Source organism: Pan troglodytes, chromosome 6 (assembly GCF_028858775.2).
Source record: "Pan troglodytes isolate AG18354 chromosome 6, NHGRI_mPanTro3-v2.0_pri, whole genome shotgun sequence".
NCBI lineage: Eukaryota > Metazoa > Chordata > Mammalia > Primates > Hominidae > Pan > Pan troglodytes.
Genome location: NC_072404.2, coordinates 151085315 through 151100152, shown reverse-complemented (window position 1 = coordinate 151100152; position 14838 = coordinate 151085315). Strand labels below are relative to the sequence as shown.

General features: G+C 47.3%; 1 protein-coding gene across 2 annotated transcripts in view; it reads left to right on the top strand.

The window, feature by feature from the left end:
- Positions 1-225: 225 nt before the first annotated feature.
- SLC13A4 (solute carrier family 13 member 4) overlaps positions 226-14838 on the top strand; it is a 47137-nt gene continuing 32524 nt past the window's right edge. The window contains exons 1-2 of one of the 2 annotated variants that reach the window (XM_001146756.7): positions 226-1047; positions 6983-7111. In XM_001146756.7, coding sequence (XP_001146756.4) covers positions 949-1047; positions 6983-7111 — 228 coding nt within the window. In that variant the 5' untranslated portion in view covers positions 226-948. The remainder of the gene's footprint in view (positions 1048-6982; positions 7112-14838) is intronic. The other variant, XM_009454276.5, reaches the window with a different exon arrangement.

Sequence of the window (14838 nt, the reverse complement as noted above, 5' to 3'; positions counted from 1 at the left end):
AGGAAGTTTGAGAAACTGAAAAATAAGCTTAGCAGGCTGCCTAGGTTCTGCGGAATCAGCAGGCCCCCGCTGTGACCAATCAAGAGCGGCCGCGGGGAGAGAAATTGACTCATTCTTTTCAATTTGCTGATTGGCTTTGAGAAGTGGGCGGAGCTACTGTCTCTGTCCCGGCTTCCCATTGGTGGATGAAAGTTAAAGGTGGGCCTCCAGCAAGTTTTGTCCTTTGATAAAAAGGAATGTCTTGGGGACTTTTCTTTTCTGCTTTGCAGGCCCAGGCTCGAGGCAAATTATAAATAGGGAACCAATTTGAGGGAAAGACATGTGAACAGAGTTAAGGTACCACGTCCTGGGAGCGACCAGCAGCCCCACCTGAAGTCCGCATGCAACTCTGACAAGCTCAGGTGCTTGTTTTAAGGAAAGGGGCTACTAGATTCTTACCAACAGCGAGCCCAGGTGGGAGATGAAACAGGTACTCCCCAAAATAGGTCATCCGAGGGAGGAAAACTGATGGAGAGCACAATATGCTCTGAGCGTTTTTAATGTTTTTAAGCTTTTAAATGATTTCTTCAAGGCCGAGCAGCAGCAGCAAAGGTGTGGTTTAAAGGATTAAGGGGGTTTTTGCTGACACCTAGAATGAAGTTACTCTATTACTAATCAAGCCGAGAGGAGGCCCACTATGCCCCCGTTTATCATCCTTTCCCAGTTCCTTTTTGCTGGTCACAAAACGATGCTCATCAATCCCACCTAAAGCAGGAGGCCAGGAGCCCAGCCTCTTGTAGAAACAGCGAGGGTATAACTGCCCTCCCGTTCTGCCCCCAAGACGAAGGAGGACTCTCGGAAGCCAAGAAAGGTTTAAGAAGTCTTTCTGGATAGAGAGCCGTGCCCAGGGAGGAAGCCTTTCGCCGGCAGAGCGGGGTCCGAGGACGAGCTGGAGAGGACAGAGGCGCGATGGGCCTGCTGCAGGGCCTGCTCCGAGTCCGGAAGCTGCTGCTGGTCGTCTGCGTCCCGCTCCTGCTGCTGCCTCTGCCCGTCCTCCACCCCAGCAGCGTGAGTACCGACCTGCGCCCACCGGGGGTCTGGGAGTCAGTGGGAGGGCAAAGAGGGGAGGTCGGTGGGGGAACATGGGGTGCTCAGGCAGTCCCTCAAAGTGGCTTGTGGTGGGTTTAAAGAAATGGAAGGATTTTTCTAGAGGAAATCAAGATATCTTCTTCCTAAAAGCTGTCATGTTCATCTCCTATCCCAGGCCCATTCCCCCAACCCCATGGCCCCCACCAGGGTCAGGACAGAGTAGGGCCCTTGGCAGAAGTGACTGATGGGTGTTGCACCAAGCAGCAGGCCAGCCTGCCCCAGCAGCGGGGGCCAGCGACACCTATGCAAACGACATGGTGCACCTGTGTCTGTCGGGAGTTCACCTGGGACCCTGGTTATCTGAGAGCCCCTGGAGACACAGAAAGAGCTCCCAATAGTGGCACTGAGGAGAAGGCTGGGGGAGGAAGAGAACCGTGGAGCCAATCCGTGGTCTGTGGTCGCGTCCTGGTGGGCTTCGATGACCACAGTTGAAGCTCTAATCCTGAAGGCGCCTATCAACTTCAGGGAATGAATGTTTAGGGAAGGAATGAAAGCAGAACTTAGCAGGCTGCCCTGCTCCCATGCACGTGGCCTTGAATTATTTGTGTCTTCTGTGTTTTCTTCTCTGTGCTCTTGAAGGACAGACAAAAAGTGACACGATAAAAAAGAGATAAGAGCCCCCAAACTCTAGCCCATGACTTCATTCTTCACCTGGTTTGTGAGAACAGAGGAACCTCAGCTCTGGCTCAGCATCCAGCTTGCCTGTCACACCCTCCTGGTGGTCACCTGCTTCCCTTCCCTTCCCTCCGCTGTTCTCTTCCTCCTGTCTGTGGCTTGTCCCCTTCCCCCAGCTGGCACTGCCCTGGAGACTTTTGGAAAAATAAGCTAAAACAGGTTAATCACGTTTGTAGGAGGGGGAGCAATTCTTCCACTCTGCTCCTTAAGTAACTTGGTAACCAAGATTAAGTTAAAAAGTTAAACAGAGGGGATTAGCATGGTTCTTCTTAAAAACAAACTGGCTTAAATCTTTCATAGAATAAATACTCCAGAGTGCCAGGGAGACGCTGATTAAAACTGGGCTGGGATTAGCAGACAGTGATTGCTGCTGACATTCTTCCTGGACTGTACCCTAGTCAATTTTCTGCTTTGTCCAAATGGGCCTGATTTTTTTTCTTTTTGTGGCTTTTCTTGTTTTTGTTTTTTCTCCATGTAGGTTGCTATAAGGGACTGTTACCAAGAGACATATTAGCCTCCTCTCCCAAGCAGTATCAGGAACCTCTTATATCTCCTTGTTGAGGCAGCCCCATCTTTGGGGACCCTGGCCACTGCCCACAGAAGGCACAGACTAGGTGCCCAGCAGGTAGAGTGTCTTTCATCCATCCGTCACCCCTTTCATCAAACTTTTTTTTGTAGACGCAGAGTCTCACTCTGTCACCCAGTCCGGAGTGCGGTGGCACAATCGTAGCTCACTGCAGCCTTGAGCTCCTGGGGTTAAGCAATCCTTGTGCCTCAGCCTCTGGAGTAGCTGGGACTACAGGCAAGCAAGTACCACCACATGCAGCTAATTTTTAAAAAAAATTTTTTTTTGTAGAAATGGGGGTTTCACTATGTTGCCCAGGCTGGTCTCAAACTCATGGTCTGACGTGATCCTCCCAAAGTGTTGAGATTACAGGTGTGAGCCACCGTGCCTGGCCTGCATCAAACTTTTAGAGTCTGATATTTAACCCTTAAAAATTCCAAATGGATTTTCTTGCTCTGGACTGGAGTTGAGAGCAGTGATGGAGTACCTGGGCAGGAGCTCCTGGCCTGCAGTTTTGATGGTTCTAAGCGACAAGCCTCAGCTACATTTTAGGAGGAGTCAAAATGACCTTCCCCCTTTTTCTTGCCCAACTCTCTAAAACTAGAGGTCCAGACGCTGTTTATCATGTTATAGAAGAAGAGGGTAAAAGAGAGGGCATCCATAACTAAGCCCTTCCTCAGTGCCCCCAGTGGGATAAAAGTTGCATCTCAACTGCCCAAGCTAAATTTTTTAAAAGGCACCCCCAGTCATTGATGATAACAGATAACAGACTTCAACCTCCTTCCCGTGAAGTTGGAGTGGGATATCATTGGGGTGGTCAAACTGCGTGGAAAACGAGCAGTTCCACGCCTAAGTGAGTAGCTGACTAGGAAACGTCCTACATGGGGAAATGGCCACTTTCGAACTCTTTCCTTTACTTGTAAACGGGAGTCAAAAAATAGTAGATAGCATGTCCCTTGAAGATATTGTCTGAACACTCACCAATGCTATTTGGTGAATATCAGACAATATTTCAGATATTGTCTGAACCCCCACACACCTGCTATTATAAGGAACCAGTGGTGGTGTTAAAGAGCCTGGGGGTTGCAGAATATTCTCTCCAGAAGATGAGCGAGACCTGACAGCCAGCAGAGAAGTCCAGTGCAGTTCAGCCCACGCGAATTGAACCACCTGCTAGACATGGGATAGACGTTGGGGACATCGGACTCCTTGTAAGCAAACTTTGCAGTATTTTTGGTTGTCTGAATACAAGCTTACCTCCTGAATTTTGGGAAGCTTTAGAAGGGGAAAAATGAAGTTTATGGAGATTCCATGGGTGAAATAAGTGGAAACTGTATGGAAAGACTCTCTAAAGGTGTCTCTTGTCCATTCTACTCTAAGGAAAATCCAGGTAAAAAATGATAGTAATTAATCCTGTCCTTAATACAGCTGGGTGAAGGTGGCCTGATGACTTACTTCTTCCAGTAACCTAGTCGCATGTCTAACAATATTTACAACCAAAATGTTTGCTTTATTTTACCCACATTCTCCTAATTCAAAATTAAAGGCACCTGGCAGAGGGAAAGTCCTCTTTCTTTCTCTCTCTCTCTCCCCTTTCTTCTTTTTTTTTTTTTTTTTTTTTTCTGAGACAGAGTCTCACTCTGTCACTCAGGCTCTGGAGTGCAGTGGCACAACCTTGGCTCACTGCAACCTCTGCCTCCCGGGTTCAAGGGATTCTCCTGCCTCAGCCTCCAGAGTAGCTAGGATTACAGGCATGTGCCACCACACCTGGATAAATTTTTTGTATTTTTAATAGAGACAGGGTTTCGCCATGTTGGCCAGGCTGGTCTCGAACTCCTGACCTCAACTGATCCACCCACCTCGGCCTCCCAAAGTGCTGGGATTACAGGCTCTTTTCCTCTTTCTCCTTTCCCTTTCTCTGCACCTTCTCTCCCCACCTCCTTCCCCTTAACTTGTAACTTATAGCCCTGTAATGACCAGATCAAGAAAGACTAAGGGTTCCAGGAAGAAATAAGGGGTCCCCAGTGAGGGGCAGACATTTTGTCTCTCAACTCTTTCTCTTCAACTGGAGTTAAGATCTGCCACTCTGTCTCTTTCCCAGAAGAGAGATGAGAACACGTAGGTTTGAACTCCTTTAGGTAGTTTTATTTCTATAGCAAACAGGGTATTTCTCTAAATTGAATTCGTTTCCAAGTGGAGCCTCCTTTTTTTCCACCATTGGTTCTGTTGTCTTATCAGCACTTCCAAAAGTTTTATCTTCCCTCTGATCTTTTGGCCCCAGAGAACATCTCAGTGGGGAGCTACAGTCAACAACTTTTGGGCCCAGTTCCCATTTCTCAAACCCCAATCCCATAATCCACGAATGTCAGGAGGGCACAAGGTCCTTGCCAGCCCAGCTGATTTAATCACTCCTGCTGCCCCTCACTGATACAGCGACCTTTTGTAACTTTTATGCAAGAGTTTGAGAACGCGTGTTCTGAACTCAAGGGGCCATAAACAGCAAGATTTGTCAGGTTCCTTGATCAGCAGCCAGCCTCAGGGCAAATCAGACACGAGTCCTGATGGTTTAGAACTGTGTAAAAATTGAGGATCCCACAGCCAACTTGTATTTTCTATAAATGCTCTTCTGAGTCACGGAGCTTGGTGATGTTACCATTAACAAGGCCCATGAACTGCAGCCTCTCCCTAGAGTAAGCCGGTAACCTGTCTTAACAGCATTCATCAGCATAATTCAGGGCAATCAACACAACTAGAGGGCAAGCTGATGGAGGGCTGGCTTCTGATAAGAATGTTGTACTTAATTACCCTGTGCACCCCTAGGTTGTCCAGCCAGCAAAGTGAGTGGGCTATAGAAAATGCTGGTGAATTTCCAGGCCTCCCCTTCTAGATAGATGGCTGTCTTCAGTCTTTGTAGATGGATGTTTCCATGGTGTCAAGCGGATAGAATGGAGTCCAAGAGCAACGAGAACCAGACCCTGGTTAGGGCAGTGGCTCTCAACCAGGAATCATTTTACCTCCCCAAGGGACATTTGGCAATGTCTAGAGGGTTTTTTGGTTGTCACAATGGAGAAAGTGCTACTGGCATTTAGTGGGTAGAGACCAGGGATGCTGCTCTTTTACAGTGCACAGGACAGCCCCGCTGCAAGAAGAAACTATGTGGCCCTAAACGTCAGTAGTACGAAGGTTGAGAAACACTGAGTTAGGAGCTGATGCTTCTTCATCCAAAATGAGAGTTCCATGCTCAGGATGGCTGCCTTCCTCTTCAGTCTTCCCTTCCCTCTCCCAGGGAAGGGAGCTCCTTATTAACTCTAACAGGGGCCTTTGGGAGAAGGATTCAGCCTCTAGATGCAAAACGTGATAGGACCTCAGATCCAAAATTGAAGGGGGAAATGGTCAACCAGTTCTTCAAGTTGCCTAATAATTTATTTGATTAAAATTTACTACTGAATGAAGTTGTTTCAGCAAATAGTCTAAAACAGGGGGATTTAACTTTGTTTATTCATTTTTAAAGCAATAAAGCTTTTTTTTTCTTTCAAATCTCACATGTAATGTTCGTATATGAATCAAATGAGAACAAAGCTACTCCATTTGGGATGAGGCTGGAGAGGGGGTCGAGATTCCAGGCCTTGCTGATCCCCCTGGTATATTCTTGAGACACACCCCAGATGCCCAGGGCTGTAAGAGCACAGTCCAGAAGCCACCTTTTGGATTGTTTATAAATCTCACTTCTTACTGATCCGTTTCTCTTCAGTCAGGCACACACCAATGCCACATATCTTTATATCTTAGGCACATGTGTCAAACTCAGGATGACTGATCTCAGAGCTCACATGTGAACGAACTGTTTTTTTTTGTTTGTTTGTTTGTTTGTTTGTTTGTTTTTTGAGACAGCATCGTACTCTATAGTCCTGTAGTCCAAGTTGGAGTGCAGTGGCATATGATCATAGCTCACTGCAGCCTCAAGCCCCTGGGCTCAAGTGATCCTCTGGCATCAGCCTCCCAAGTAGCTGGGACTACAGGCCTGTGCCACCACACCTGGCTAATTTATATTTTATTTTTTAGAGATGGGGTCTTGCTATATATTTCCCAGGCTGGTCTCAAACTCCTGGGCTCAAGTGATCCTCCCACCTTGGCCTCCCAAAGTCCTGGGATTACAAGTGCAAGCCCCAGCCCCCACCACACATAGTGATTCCTATCTCCAACTACCCCAAGAACTTCTAATATCCAGTCAACCTAACACCAATTACATCCCAGTCCAAGTTAAAGCTTTAAACTCCACTTGCATGGTTTTGTGATCATGGGTCTGGTCACTGCAGTTCAGTTCAGTCCCCACCTTGGCAGTTTCCAGAACCCTCCGAGCTGCCTGGCTACACACCAGTGCAAACCGCATGCCAGGCATCGGTCCCCGAAGGAGCAGCCATAATGTCACCCACCAAAGGATGGACTCACCATGTATTCACCGTGCTCGCCTGCCAGTTCGGTTTCGGTCCCTGGGCTGTATCCTAGGACCCGCGTTACAGTCTGAGTCTGCTGCCTCAGATGCCAGGGTTGCATCCGGACGCTCAGTGGCAGTGACTATTCCTGTGAATGACGGCCCCTTTCCTTGCCTTGCAGGAGGCCTCGTGTGCTTACGTGCTGATCGTGACTGCTGTGTACTGGGTGTCGGAGGCAGTGCCTCTGGGAGCTGCAGCCCTGGTGCCGGCCTTCCTCTACCCGTTCTTCGGAGTCCTCCGGTCCAATGAGGTTAGACTACTTGTAGCCCCACCCCCGCCTGGGTCCCTGCAGGGCCCCTGAAAGAGAGCCTCCAATGAAGGGAGATTCACCCAGCACTTGACGATGAGGGGGCCTTGTCACCCACTGGAATGCCCCCTTAACACTAAGCTTTGGCACCTGCAGTTCTAGACCCTGAATTCCTCTCCTTCCACCCATGATCCTCATCTCCTTCAAACTGGCTCAAAACTTGCCTCTTTCAGGAAGCCTTACTTGATTAAACACATCCAGTTGCTCCCTCGGTCTGAAGCCTTTTAGGAGCTGTGTGATTGATGCCTAAAACTCAGCTGCTGTTGACCTTTTTCAGACTCTGGATGTCTATTTAGACGATAAGCACACAAAGGCAGGAATCAGACCTCCCATTAGAAAGCTGAGCCTGTACACAGTAGGTGCTCAATGAATGTTTGTTACAGAGAGACTTACCCTATTTCCCTGAACCCTGACAATGTTTTCATCCACGCCTCCAAAAAACAACATTTCTTTTTCTTCTCCCCCGACTTAAGGTTACTTTCTTTCTTTGCGCCCTCCCTAGAGTGAGCCCTCTCCATTCACTGTCTGTGGCCTTCTCAAAAGCTCAAACAGAAATTGTCAGTGGGAAGCCCAGGTTGTGGCAAAATTTCAGAGCAAAGTTTAAGCCTGCCATGAGTAGGGAAAAAGAAAAAACAAAACAAAACAAAACAGCCAGAACCTGGGACCAAATGAATGACGATCTCATTCAGTAACACCTGGTTCCATTCAACTGTCTCATTATTAACACCTGGTCTCTGCTTAGGGTTGTTGTTGTTGTTGTTGTTGTTTTGTTTTGTTTTGTTTTTTGTTGTTTGTTTTTGTTTTTGTTTTTTTTATGAAAAAGCCTGAACCACTGAGATGGGGGTAAGGTTATGGGCAAAGGAACAGAAAGAAGAGGAAAGGAAGCGCATATTTGAATGCCTACTAAGCGCCAGGCACTCTATCAGAAGTGCTGCATTTGTTATGTAATACTCCCAAGGGCTGTACAAGGTGCATGCTAGTATTTCCATTTTACAGATAGGCTCAGAGAATTAAGAGACTCAGCCCAAATCACAAAGCTGAAAGTAGCAGAATTAGATTCAAACCCGTAACTATTAGAATTCAAAGTGTATACACTTGATCACTACACCATAAGAAAAAGACTCCATAAAGTGGTATGTGGCTTCATGGCACTATGTACACATGGAGTTATTACTTAGAACTGTGAGTCTCTTCACTTCTGTGATATGAGGAAGAATGGAGCTGGGCCTATGGATGCTTTAATGGACAACAGAACTTTCCAAAAATAGAATTAGGCAATCCTCTAATAGTTGTACTTCACTGCAAATGAACACTTTGTCTTTCTACTGGATTTAACTGACTAGTTTCTTGTTTGCTTTTAGGTTCCTTTTCTTTCTTTCTCTCTCTCTCTCTCTCCCCCTCCCCCCAACTCCCTCCCCTGTCTCTCTCCCCCTGGGCCCATCTCTCTCTCTCTCCTCTCTCTCTCTCTTTCCTTCTTCTTTCTATCTATCTATCTATCTGTACACACATATATATATGTGTGTGTGGCTATACACACACACACACATACACACACATACACACATGGCATTCAGTAGCCATAGCCTCAGGCTCACCAAAAAGAAGAGAATCCCCAAAGCTCTCAGCAGTGCTTTCATTCCTGGAGATGGGTACAACCCCAATATCGTGGGGACCCATGTAAAAGCTAACCTGTGACCAGAATCACCAGGCAGTTGTTCTAATTGCCCCCCTTCTTTCGTGAAAAAAGAATAGGTAATATGGGGTTTTGTGTCTGCCTAAAGAAAAAAGCAACCTAAATGTGACTTTTCTTAAGAGAGCTATACAAGCTTGTTCTCCAGGCTTCTCTTTAAAATTGTGAAATTAAAACCAGCAAGGGCAGGGCTTGAAAGTGGAGGGTAGAGGGAAAAAAATGATGTTTAGAAAGAACTGAATCCTAAATAACCTTTTAAAGTGAGAAAACTGTTAATTAAGAAACCTAATCTTTGTATTTCACTATAGGCAGCCCAAAAGCCAACAGCATGCCTTAGCTTTCAAGCAGACAATGTCTCTGTTTCTCCAAGGGCACAGTAGAGATGTTGCCAGGCAACAGTTATCCGAGGGACGCCCCTTTGTCCAGAGAGGAAGGCCAAACCCGTAAGGAGAGTCTGCAGAGGCAGTCGCTTGGGAGGGTAACAGGACTCTGTGAGAAGTAAAGGAAGACTGTCCAGGGAGGGACTGTGTGTCACTATTGCTGGGGGCTGGAGGAGCCAGAAAGCACGTCTTATCATTTGAGGTGAAAAATCCGAATCCACCTGCCTGATGACGTGGCTTTGGCTGATGATGATATTTAGTAGTTGGGCTACAGGGAGCAGCTTAGTCCAAATATAGTCTGTTTAGCTGACCTTCTTAGCTCAGATTAGAGGGAAATGCCAGTAAGGCAGAGCACATGGGTTATAGCCCTTTGTAAGCCAGTTAACTTTGCAGAGAAAACACCTATTCCACAACCACCTGTGCACCACTATGACACCAGAATGTGCCATGGCTCACAGGGGGAAGCTAGGCTGGTGCTCTTTAGGAGCCCCCAAATCCTTGTCATTTCCCAAACCCATCTACTTCTTGACCATCCTCTTACTGCGACTTGGGTTATTCTTCCACTTTGGAAAGTTCTCTCCCGTTCTTTGACCTTTAAAGTCCTACTCAATTACTCTCTTTGGTGAAGCCCTTCCAATGACCAAAGGCTGAAAGTGTTGATCCCTTCTCAATGAGCCTATTTCATGTCTTTATCTTTTAAATGGTGCATCAGATACACCAGATATAAACTTTTCATAGACATGTGCTCTCCCCACCGAGATTCATGCTCTCTGGGATGTACAATGTCTACGTCTATGGCCTGTCTGTAGCCCAGCACTATGTTTGCATCAGCCCTCATTCACAGCTCTTGATTGCAGTGTTTCTTGACAATGTGTCAGTAATGTCGTCTTCAGTGAGGGAAGGAAGGCACGTGAATAGGATCAGTGTGACTCTGGGACTGTGGCTGGGTTCCCTCATGTTATTCATTCAACATTTAGAAGACAGTATTTTCTGAGTTCTACATCTACCAGGTGCAACATGGGATGATACGGGTACCCTGAGGGTGACAAAAATAAACAAAATGCCATCTCTCCCCTCTTGAATCTCATATCTGAGCTCTCACTGTCTGAAGCTGGATATGTTCTGCAGTTTCTCCAGAGAAACAGAACGAAGAGGAGACTAGCGCGCGCGCGTGTGTGTGTGTGTGTGTGTGTGTGTGTGTGTGTGTGTGTAGGAATTGGCTCACTTGATTAATTATGGAGGCTAAGACATCCCATGAGCTGCCACTTGCAAGCTGGAGACCCAGGAGAGCTGTTGATGTCACTCTGTGTGAGTCCAAAGGCCTAAGAACCAGGGAAGCCAATGGTGTAGATCCCAGTCCCAGGGCAGGAGATGAGAGATGTCCCAGCCCAGGTAGTGAGACTGGAAAAAGGAGGCAAATTCCTGCTTCCTCTGCCTTTTGTTCTAGTCAGGCCCTCGACAGATTGGATGATGTCTGTCCAGACGGCAGAGGGCAATCCACTGATTCCAATGCCAATCTCATCCAGAAACACCCAGAAGCAATGCTTAATCTGGGCACCCCATGGTCCACCCAAGCTGACATGCAAAGTTAACCGTCACAAGTACATATAAATGGTTCATTTTTACAGTGGTGATCTGTCAGCCAGTGGGTATGAGGAGTTGTGTGCAAAGCTCAGACTCAGGTGCTGATGAGAGATACAAAATGACAGAAGGGCTCCTGACCTGGAGAAGTTTCTATTTTAGTAGAGAGAAAATATAAACCATGTGGAAAAATACAGAATGCCCTATGAAGTGATGCCTCGTTTTCTGGCATTGTGGAGGATTTATACAACTCCTCAAGAGGGGATGTTCTAGATAAATAAAATCTACACTGCCAACTGCCCAAACTTCATGTTGACTAATTTTTGATTACAGTCTTTCTAATGGGTTTTATAATTTCCTTGGTCTTTTAAACAGAAGTTATTAAATATAATTTAACTTTTTCCTTGGAGCCTTCAAAATTTCCAGGGGGGAAAAAAAGAATTTCTCACTCAGAGGAGCCAGAGTGGGCTCCATGAGAAAGCACAGTTGAGTAACTTGAGGGCTGAGTGAACAGCTGAACCTAAAGAATCTTGAATAGCATGTTGGCATCAGATTAGGGTGAGATTGCGGTTGAAAATATAAAAGGCTTATTATCAGATTTGCAGATGGCTAAATTGGATGCGCTAGCTGGCTAATGTACGGTGCTAATGTACGGTGGCAGAATGAGACATGCGGACAGGAAGAGACAATGGACTGAAACTGACAAAATGAAGTCTAATAAGGATAAATGCCAGCAGTTCATGCGAAAAAGACCCTTGGCTTTTAGCTAAGTACAGGCTCAGCATGAGTCACCATCAGTCCAACGTGGCTGCCAAATTCCAAGTGTTTACCATATGCCAGGCACTGTGGGAGGTCATTTACACGCACTATATAACTTAATCCTCCGTGAAGGTGCTATTATTTTTATCTTCATTTTAAAGAGGAGGAAACTGAAGTTCAGAGAGGTTAAGTAACTTACTTACCCGCGGTTATGCAGCTACTAAGTGGTGGAGCTGGGACTTGAATCCAAGATTGTATGATTCCAGAACTTGAGCTCTTAACCCCCCAGGCAATGTGACCAAAATCCTCCGTTGAATTAATAAATTATGGGCTGGGCACTGTGGCTCACGCCTGTAATCCCAGCACTTTGGGAGGCCAAGGCGGGCGGATCACCTGAGGTCAGGGGTTTGAGACCAGCCTGGCCAGCATGGTGAAACCCATCTCTACTAAAAATAAAATAGAATAAAAAATTAGCAGGGTATGGTGGTGCATGCCTGTAGTCCCAGCTACTCAGGAGGCTGAGGCAAGAGAATCTCTTGAACCCAGGAGGCAGAGGTTACAGTGAGCCAAGATCATGCCACTGCACTCCAGCCTGGATGACAGAGCGAGGCTCCATCGAAAAAAAAAATTTTTTAATTTTAAAAATTAATAAATGATGTGTCCAGTGCATCAAATTCTGGATAAGGAGCTCATCCAGAGGTGAGTGGCCAGGATGTTAAAAAGCTGGAGCCTGAGTCACATGAGGAATGAAGAGAAGACTTAAGGGGACATAAGTCCAGGCTTCCATAAGTCCAGGCTTCCATGGCTCCACACTCCAGGCCCAAAGCGTCACACCAGAACCAGAGTCAGAGTGCCATAAAGGAATTTCCCGTTCTGTATAAAGGAAAACTCTGACATGTGTTGGCATGTGTGGTCCTTGTGTTCCTGTCCCTAGATGTCTGAGCCAAATGACCATGCCAGATACACTAGACATAGACTTTGTGCCTTGGGAGATGGGTTGGACTCTAAGGTCCCTCCTTGTGTTCCTGTCCCTAGATGTCTGAGCCAAATGACCATGCCAGATACACTAGACATAGACTTTGTGCCTTGGGAGATGGGTTGGACTCTAAGGTCCCTCTATGATCTTGTGAGCATCCAGCTGCTACTTTCTCTGCTGATTAGTCCTGTATTTTAGGTTTGTGTGTGTTTGTTTTTATTTTGGCTCCACTGTGACTCTCACTTACTGTCATTATATCTGCCTCTGAAGTCCTCTAAGCCCCTTCTAATGTGTTGCTCCAAAAGTTTATAGCCTGGGCATGATACCTGTGTCAATCAAGTTAACTAAGATTTACTGTCTGTAGGAGAATGGCATAGAGGTGGGCACCACAGGGCTCTCTGGTGGAGTAGAAAGCATGGGTTGGATATTGGGGATTGGGAACAAACAGCTCTCCAGGAGGCCCAGGGTTAGGGTGTACTTCAGGGAGTAATTGCATGTGCTCTTTATCTCTATCCTTTCCCCAGCACACACACACTGGCACACACTCACACACACACACATATACACACTCACCCACCCATACACACACATACACACACCATATGCACTAATGCACATTCACACACATTCACACACTCATACACACGCTCACACATACACTCATACACTCACACACACGTTCACACATACACACACACATACACTCATACACACGCTCACATATACATACACTTACACTCAGACATACACACACACATGCTTACATATACGTACACTCACACACACTCATACACTCATACACATGCCCACACACTCATACACATACACACACTCACATATATACACATGCACACACACATTCATACACGCACACTCACACACACTTATATACCCATATACACACATATACACTCACACACACTCATACACACATTCTCACACACACACGCATACACACATAAACTCATACACGCTCACATACACTTATACACACACACATTCATACACACATTCACATACACAAATACTCATACCCTCACGCACATTCACACTCACATATACACAAATACACACTCACTTATACACACACATACACACACTCTCACACACACACTCTCACCTGGGCCCAGCCAGCGGTCTCTGGCCCTGCACTGCAGGCCTCGGGCTGTGGTGTCACTCAGCTTCCAGCTCCCGCAGGGGCAGGAGAGGAGTACAGGCCGCGCCCGCTGGGATAACCCGCAGCCGCTGCCGCCTGGTGCCGCTGGAGTCGGCTGTCATCAATCCGCTTCCCTGCTGGCTCCTGATCTTTCTGACCCGCCAGATTCCTGCCCTCTGACTCGTTACCCTGACTTTCTCTGTTTGAGTAAGCCTGGGGGCATTTCATAAAGCACTCTCAGCTCTGCCTTTCCCATCTCTCCTCGCCATGGAGGCTGACCGGTCCTCTGCATGCGGGCCCGTGGGCATGTGGGCTGGACATCCAGCTGGCCACCTGCCTGAACCCCAGGCTGCCCTCACCCTCAGCCACCCAGACGCAGCCCCAGGGCTGAGCTCCACACTGGGCCTTCAGTGGGAGCCTATAGCCCTTGCAGCCTTTCGAGACCAAGCTAATGTTTCTGGGGGGAAGAGCAGCTCCCTGTGAACCACCACCTGACCAGCAGCCCCTTGGCTCATGGCTCAGAGCCCAGACCCCTGCCTCAGCTTCCCCATCTGGGTAGTTCATACAGTCCCAAAGAAGAAACTGGGCAGGGGTGGTGGCCGTTATGAATCAGTGTCTCCAGTCATGCAGGAGTTGGGCCAGCTTCTGGGTCATGCCAGCACCCATCTGGGTCTCTCTACTTTAGACTTCTCTAGGGCAGGATTTGCAAAGAATGTTTTTTTAAGCAACGAAACCTTTTCTTTAAACCAAATCTTAGAAGACTCAATATATAAAACAGATGGAACCAGGAATGCAAATCAGGTGATGAGAAGGGTGTCTGAGCCCCTGCTAGGGGCTTACCCGGCAGAAACAGCATTCCTGCCCCCAGGGAAGGTGGAAAGGAGACACTGCCGGCTTGGCTGTGCTGCTTGGACACTAACTGGAATGGAGTCCTGTGGGGCTTCAGCCCTGGCAGGGCTTAGCTTAGCACTGAGCGGGAGCCAGGCCAGGTATCTGCTCCCAGGGTTCAGAGAATTTCACTGCAAAATTGTTCAGATGAGGCTGGGCACAGTGGCTCACACCTGTAATCCCAGCACTTTGGGAGGCCAAGGTGGGAGGATCAAAAGGTCAGGCGTTCAAGACCAGCCT